Source organism: Cebus imitator, unplaced genomic scaffold (assembly GCF_001604975.1).
Source record: "Cebus imitator isolate Cc_AM_T3 unplaced genomic scaffold, Cebus_imitator-1.0 Scaffold465, whole genome shotgun sequence".
NCBI classification, from domain to species: Eukaryota; Metazoa; Chordata; class Mammalia; order Primates; family Cebidae; genus Cebus; species Cebus imitator.
The window spans coordinates 775,734-782,980 of record NW_016107780.1 but is presented as its reverse complement, the minus strand read 5'-3'; the positions used below and the strand labels follow the sequence as shown (position 1 = coordinate 782,980).

Below are 7,247 nucleotides of genomic sequence, written 5' to 3'. Positions count from 1 at the left end.
ACCTCTGGTTACTTGTCTAAGATCTCCCTCCTCACCTAAAACCACCATTTTCCTCTGAATGCTTTCCTCCTTCCTTACCATATTCTGTAAAACTAGTATAGGCTGGGCGCGGTGGCTCACGCCTGTAATCCTAGAACTTTGGGAGGCCGAGGTGGGTGGATCACCTGAGGTCAGCAGTTCAAGACCAGCCTGGCCATCATGGTGAAACCCCATCTTAAAAAAATTAAAAAAAAAAACTAGTATAGACTTTTATTGCTAATCATGGTATGAATACTTTGGCTTTTTTCAATACATAAATAATCTATAATTGAGATGTTGGAGGAGTTTTCTTGCTGTGTAGGGAAAAGTTCTGCTACATTAAAAAATAATAACACAATACCTATACAGAATGATGAACTATTTACTGGGCTAATTCTAGCATCTCTGTATTTACTGTATGGAAGAGTTCTTTATGGAGAGAAATTAACCAAATGGATGTCTGTCAAAAGAAGCATGCCTATAAATATTATAGTTTGAAAATGTTTATTGAAGTTGTCCATTTATTCTCAGAGGGTTACTATAAGCACCACAAGGACAGAGATCTTGTCTGTTCTTCATTGCTATATCTCAAGCACCGTGAATAGCACCAGTATATAGTGAATGCTCAGTAAACTTTTGTTGAAGGAGTGATGAAAATACCTCATTAAACTCCTGTCCTTCATTAGAAACTTGCAAACAAAGAAAATAAAAACAATCACATTGATTTATCAACAAAAATAATGTTTCTAGCATCTTGTTTAAAAAGGCAGCCTCTGACATGTAGTCCTGGATTTGATTTGAACTGTGTGGCCCTTTATAAATCAATTAATTTTTCTGCACCTCAGTTTTCCTTGCTGTAAAATGGGTGTATGCTACCTCATTGTGTTGTCATTATGATTAAATAAGGTACTGCCTGAGTAAAGAGCCTTCAAATTTCCCGGCATAAAGTAAGCACGCATTAAATGTTGGGTGTTTTTATTAAAACTCGAAATTACACTGAAAAAGGCACTGAGACCCCTGAAATAAATGATAGACTTTTCACAGCCAGTTGGCAAAGCTAGAACTAAACAGCTACACTTCTGTTCAATCTATGAAAAAGCTTATCCTGCCTGCTTATGTCTTTACATATACTTCCTAATATATGTGTATATATGTGTGTGTGTGTGTGTGTATATACATATGCTTTCTAATATATACTTATATATGTAAGTGTATCCATAATATACGCTTTCCAATATGTATTCTATATATACTTACTAGAAATCAACAAAGATGAGTGTGGTTCACTCTCTCTGGCAAAGACTTGAAAAATGCATGATTCTGAGATGCCTGCTAAAAATGAGAAAACCTTGAACCATGCCAAACAAGGCAGTTAATATAACTGCCCTAACCTCAAGTTTAGCACACAGTTGGAAATTTTGTTCTGGAGCATTTGCAAAGACACAGATCCAGGGAAACGGGAATCAAATGCAGCAATTCTGCAAGTGTGTTCAGGATGAATATTATATTCAGTGTCACCGAGCACCTCACTCCCCCCGCCCCCACCCTCGCTGTCTCACCTCCCTCCCTTCGATCCTGCCACTCCCCTCTGCTGGTGCTGGAAGCACCAGGCGGGTGGCTCTCTGAGCTAGCGCGGGGCGGGGGCGGATACGCTTAGCCTGAGCCCAGGGGCCAGGAGCCCGGAGGCAGGTGGAGGCAAGGCGAGGCAGCAAGTGCTGGGTACGGCTCAGCTGGAGCACAGTTTCCCTCCCGGACCAGTTGAGTCAACCTCACGCGTAGACCAAGAGGATCAAAGGACTGGTACGTCACCTGCTGCGCCGGCGCCGCTGCGCGCAGACCAGACGTGCCGGGAGCTGCAGGTGAGTCACTTGCTCTTCCCTCCCGCCCCTACCTCCTCGACCGGAGTCCAACAGGTTGGCTGGAGCAGCGCGGCTCCCAGGGGCCCCGTGGGTACACTTCCAGTCTCACCTGGGCGCTGGCCTCGGCTTCTCCCCTTAACGAGGGAGGCCGTCGTTACTATTTAAATTCCTGCCCCAGCCCACGCTTGTTCTATTCCTTGTCTTTTTGCCTTTCCTTCTAAAATGAGAGCTCCGCGGTGCTCAGAACACCTGCTCTCCGGAAAACTTGCAGGGACAGAAATGGCTAAAAGGAAGGATGCCTCAACAAAGTGCCTCAACACTGGGTGGACACTCGACAGGGTGGGGGCTGACCGTGACACTCCTAGTTCTTAGTGACACACTGGGGCTTCAATAAAAAGTCATCATTAATTATCCTTGTTTCTCAAGCAGGAGGTCAAAACTTAAGGGAGACGGGAGAAGAAAATGGAGCGTCGGTGATCATCAGACTAGAATGAGAGTTAATTGGGAGAAAATGGTGCGGTCCCTTCACCCAGAGCACCCTCCCCCACGTGCTCACACCCCCAGCGAACACCCCCGGGGAGGCCTATGAAGCAGCAGTAAAAGAAGAAGGAGGAATATAAATTCTCAAGTTGGAAGGGACCAGGCTACCATTTCCTCTGCTTTCTGAACTTTTTGTTTTGGTCTCCTGCGGGCAGTAGTGAGTCTCTCCATCCCCCTTGCTTGCTTGCTTTCAGCTAAGAGTCATCTTCTCTCCTCTTCCTCCTCCTCCTCCACCCCACGTCTCCCTCCTTCCTCCCTTCCCCAACCCCTCCACCCACCAAGTAGCGAGTCATTCAATCTGTACACCTCCCAGTCTGGGAATCGCAATTGCGAAGTTGGGAGGCAGAGTGACAACGTTTCGGAAGCGCCACGGCGACCGGCAGTGTGCACAGGGGCTGTGTCAGGCTCGGACCTCACCTGATCCTTGCTCTGAGCGCGACCCTTGCTCTGCTCCCGATCTGTCTCCTCTCTCTGCCACTTGTGCGCTGCTTCCGCGCACTCACAGCTCCCTAGCGGCAGGAGGAGGAAGGCGCACAGCGGGTGGAGAGAGTAGGGGTGCGCCAGGGAGAGGCAACCCCTTCCGGAGCCCGGGGAATCCCGGCCGCCACCGGGGGCCGTGCCACCGCCCTCGCGGAACCAGCGCTTTCGGGGTGTCCCCAACTTTGTGGCGCCCTCAGGCCGCGGCGACTGGGATAGAGATGCCTTCCAGCGGCAGAGCGCTGCTGGACTCGCCGCTGGACTCGCCGCTGGACAGCGGCTCCCTGACCTCCCTGGACTCCAGTGTCTTCTGCAGCGAGGGTGAAGGGGAGCCCTTGGCGCTCGGGGACTGCTTCACGGTCAACGTGGGCGGCAGCCGCTTCGTGCTCTCGCAGCAGGCGCTGTCCTGCTTCCCGCACACGCGCCTTGGCAAGCTGGCCGTGGTGGTGGCTTCCTACCGCCGCCCCGGGGCCCTGGCCGCCGTGCCCAGCCCCCTGGAGCTTTGCGACGATGCCAACCCAGTGGACAATGAGTACTTCTTCGACCGCAGCTCGCAGGCGTTCCGCTACGTCTTGCACTACTACCGCACGGGCCGCCTGCATGTCATGGAGCAGCTGTGCGCGCTCTCCTTCCTGCAGGAGATCCAGTACTGGGGCATCGATGAGCTCAGCATAGATTCCTGCTGCAGGGACAGGTAACCCGGAGTCGCGCGGCGGCTGGGCGGGGAGGCGGGCGAGGCAGAGAAAAAGAGGGAAGCACAGGTAGATTTGAGGCTTTACACCAGCTTCGCTGGAGCCAGGCCTAGTAATAGGTGTGGCCACCTCTGGGCTGACAGGTGGGGTGGGGGTGGGGGACAGAAAAGCGTCAACGCCAACTTTTGAATAGAACTTTTTGAATCTCTTTGTTCACTTTTTTGAGTATGCTAATTTAAGGTATAAGGCAAGGACTTTAGGCCCACAATAAATATTTGGTGACTGAATAAATGAATCAGAAAAGCCATGCTCCAAAAGGTGCATGCATAGGAATGAAAGATTTGGCATGCAGCATTATCATTTATCAAACCTAGATCACTGACTTTGAAGACCTTCAATGGAGAATTGTTTTAAATATAGAAGATAAAATGTTGGTCCCTTGATTGAAGGATTGTGGAACTTGGAGGGAAACTTTGCTCTTACTTAGCTATTACAACCATTTCTTCATGAATACCCTTTCATTACACCCCCCAAAAAATTCCACCTGGCAAACATCTGTTCTTGTTACCAGAAAATGGGTAATAAAATGTATTAATCCAAAGTAGTTTTGTTATGTATAAACTTCTACTTAGAAAGTGTCATTTTAAAAAATTATAATCCAGGCCAGGTGTGGTGGTTCACGCCTGTAATCCCAGGAGTTTGGGAGGCCAAGGCAGGTGGATCACTTGAGGCCAAGAGTTTGAGAGCAGTCTGGGCAACATGGCAAAACGCTGTCTCTAGTAAAAGTAAAAAATTAACTGGGGGTGGTGATGCACACCTCTAATCCCAGCTACTCAGGAGGCTGAGGTAGGTGAGTCACTTGAACCCAGGAAGTGCAGGTTGCAGTGAGCCGAGATTGCTCCGCTGCACTCCAGCCTAGGCAACAGAGCAAGACTCTAAAAAAAAAAAAAAAAAAAAAAAAAAAAAAAAAAAAAAAAAAAAAAAAAAAAAAAAAAAAAAAAAAAAAAAGAAAAGAAAAGAAAGAAAGAAAAACATAATAATCCTAACTAAGAAATTCTGTGGGCAAGAGACAACCTAAGTAAAACATGAATAGACATTTTTCTACATTTTATTGAATGAAAAAGGCTGACCTCCCTGCCCTGTTTAATTATCTTCTACTTCCGTATTTTAATAAAGTTAGACTAATCACCAAATTGTCTTCTCTAAAAGATACTTCAGAAGAAAAGAACTGAGTGAAACTTTAGACTTCAAGAAGGACACAGAAGACCAGGAAAGTCAACATGAGAGTGAACAGGACTTCTCCCAAGGACCTTGTCCCACTGTTCGCCAGAAGCTCTGGAATATCCTGGAGAAACCTGGATCTTCCACAGCTGCCCGTATCTTTGGGGTCATCTCCATTATCTTCGTGGTGGTGTCCATCATTAACATGGCCCTGATGTCAGCTGAGTTAAGCTGGCTGGACCTGCAGCTGCTGGAAATCCTGGAGTATGTGTGCATTAGCTGGTTCACTGGGGAGTTTGTCCTCCGCTTCCTGTGTGTGCGGGACAGATGTCACTTCCTGAGAAAGGTGCCAAACATCATAGACCTCCTTGCCATCTTGCCCTTCTACATCACTCTTCTGGTAGAGAGCCTGAGTGGGAGCCAGACGACGCAGGAGCTGGAGAACGTGGGGCGCATTGTCCAGGTTTTGAGGCTGCTCAGGGCTCTGCGCATGCTAAAGCTGGGCAGACATTCCACAGGTATTCAGATTTCGTTGATGCCTTTTCATTTGCCATTTCATGTAAGCATTTATTATTTGACCACAGTACAAGGAAAGTAATGCTGAACTAATATTCAAAATTACCAACTCCCATACTTTACCTGATCATGACCTCTAAGGAGATATTGGGAAGCAAAACCTTGAAGTTGTTCTCACAGGTATAGAGAAGTGAGCTCTTACATACCTCCTCGTCATAAGAGAAATGTTGAGACACAATTTGACCGTTCGCTAACCTCAGCTTATCTGAAGCCATTGCCCAGAAAATGTCCAAAAATTAAAGGCATGCTGCCTCTTCAAGGTTCTAGACAAAACATGCGTAAATGACATAAAAAGATACACATAAATTATATATGACATTTAGGGACATAAGCCAGTTTCTCTTCTGTGTCCAAGAGGTGCGTGCTACATTTGCTCCTTGGCAGAAGGGAAAGTCAGCCTTTCAGAGCCTTCTCTGAACATACAGAAAGAGAGATAACTAGGTACAGGTGCCCTTTCCAAAATTTTTGAAGAAGCAAAGGAAATATTTTGCTTTGGAAGAAAGCAAATAAACTAATTAAATTCTTGTCTCTAACCTGGGATGCATGAGAGAGGGGAATACAGAGATCCTCTAGTTGTTTCTTTTTGTGCCATAGAGACTTTGAAAATCTAATTAATATTTTCCTAGAAAAGTCTCCATACAACACACATATAAACACATAAGGTACATGAAAATTATAATTAATATCAGCAAAAATCATAGGAACTGATTAAAGATGATTTTTGCATCCCCAGTAGTAGTAGTTATCAGGAGCTGACCCTGCAGCTGTCAGATGTTCTGGAGTACCTATAAGTTTCCTTATGACATACCTTAATGAAAATAAGAATCCCCATACAAGCTTGTTGAAATACAGCTTCTAGATACAACCCCCAGAAAGCTTGATGTTGGATCTAGTAGTATACATTTTTTAAATAGTAAGTTCACCAATGACTTTGATGTGGGTGGTTCTTGGATCACACTTTGAGAAACACTGGAGTGCCATATTAATTTTATGTATGTTGATAAAAACACATATTAGTACAAATAAATTGGCTAGAGATACCTATTCCTAGATTATTTCCATAGGTATGTGCCCAGACCAACCACCTCAAAAAAGGTTGATGATAGCTGTTTCTTGCTATAAATACAGGGTGAAATTAACCTCTGATATTTTTTTTTCAACTTTTCTCTGGTAATTAGAACTTATCATAATATAATTTTGGTAGTGTATTTTCCTAGCTAGTCTCACATACCAGGAATTTGATAATGGGGTTTCCAACAACTCTTACAAGTACCACACTCTGTTTTCTGACACAGATAATGGGATGCTTTCTTCAAGTATTTATAAACTGTTCACAAGACTCAATTTAAAAACTCCCAGTAAATACTACATTTTTTTTGAAAAGAAAGGAAAAGGAAAATAATTTCCACAATGTCACCTCTTCAAATATTTTCTCCATTCTAAAACAAGTATAAAGTTTTAGTAAACTCTTAATTATTAAAAATATGTGAATTACAATATTTGACAATTTTGCCTCAACACTACACTTATTAAAATGTAAACATAGATGGCATACTTCCCCATGTATTAATTATGAATAAAAGTTAAGAAGTGTTATAGAATAACGTGGTTTTGGCTAGACAACTAGATTTAAATCCTGGCTCTGTAGCTTTCTACCAGATAAGCTACCTCTTCATGCCTCAGCTTCCTCATCTGTATAATGGCATAACAATTACCAAGGCCCTTTCATATCCTTTCTTTTAAGTTAACAGAGATAACATGCTACAAATTTGGCCAGCTTTACTTTCCTTATAAATTTTTTTTTAATTTTATTTATTTATTTTTTTATTTTTTTATTTATTTTTATTTTTATTTTTATTTTTTT

General features: G+C 44.2%; 1 protein-coding gene across 1 annotated transcript in view; it reads left to right on the top strand.

The window, feature by feature from the left end:
* The first annotated feature begins 1,521 nt into the window (after window positions 1-1,521).
* The window catches only part of KCNV1 (potassium voltage-gated channel modifier subfamily V member 1), a 10,875-nt gene continuing 5,149 nt past the window's right edge, over window positions 1,522-7,247 (top strand). The window contains exons 1-3 of the mRNA XM_017512249.2: window positions 1,522-1,877; window positions 2,307-3,588; window positions 4,796-5,325. Coding sequence (XP_017367738.1) covers window positions 3,116-3,588; window positions 4,796-5,325 — 1,003 coding nt within the window. The 5' untranslated portion in view covers window positions 1,522-1,877; window positions 2,307-3,115. The remainder of the gene's footprint in view (window positions 1,878-2,306; window positions 3,589-4,795; window positions 5,326-7,247) is intronic.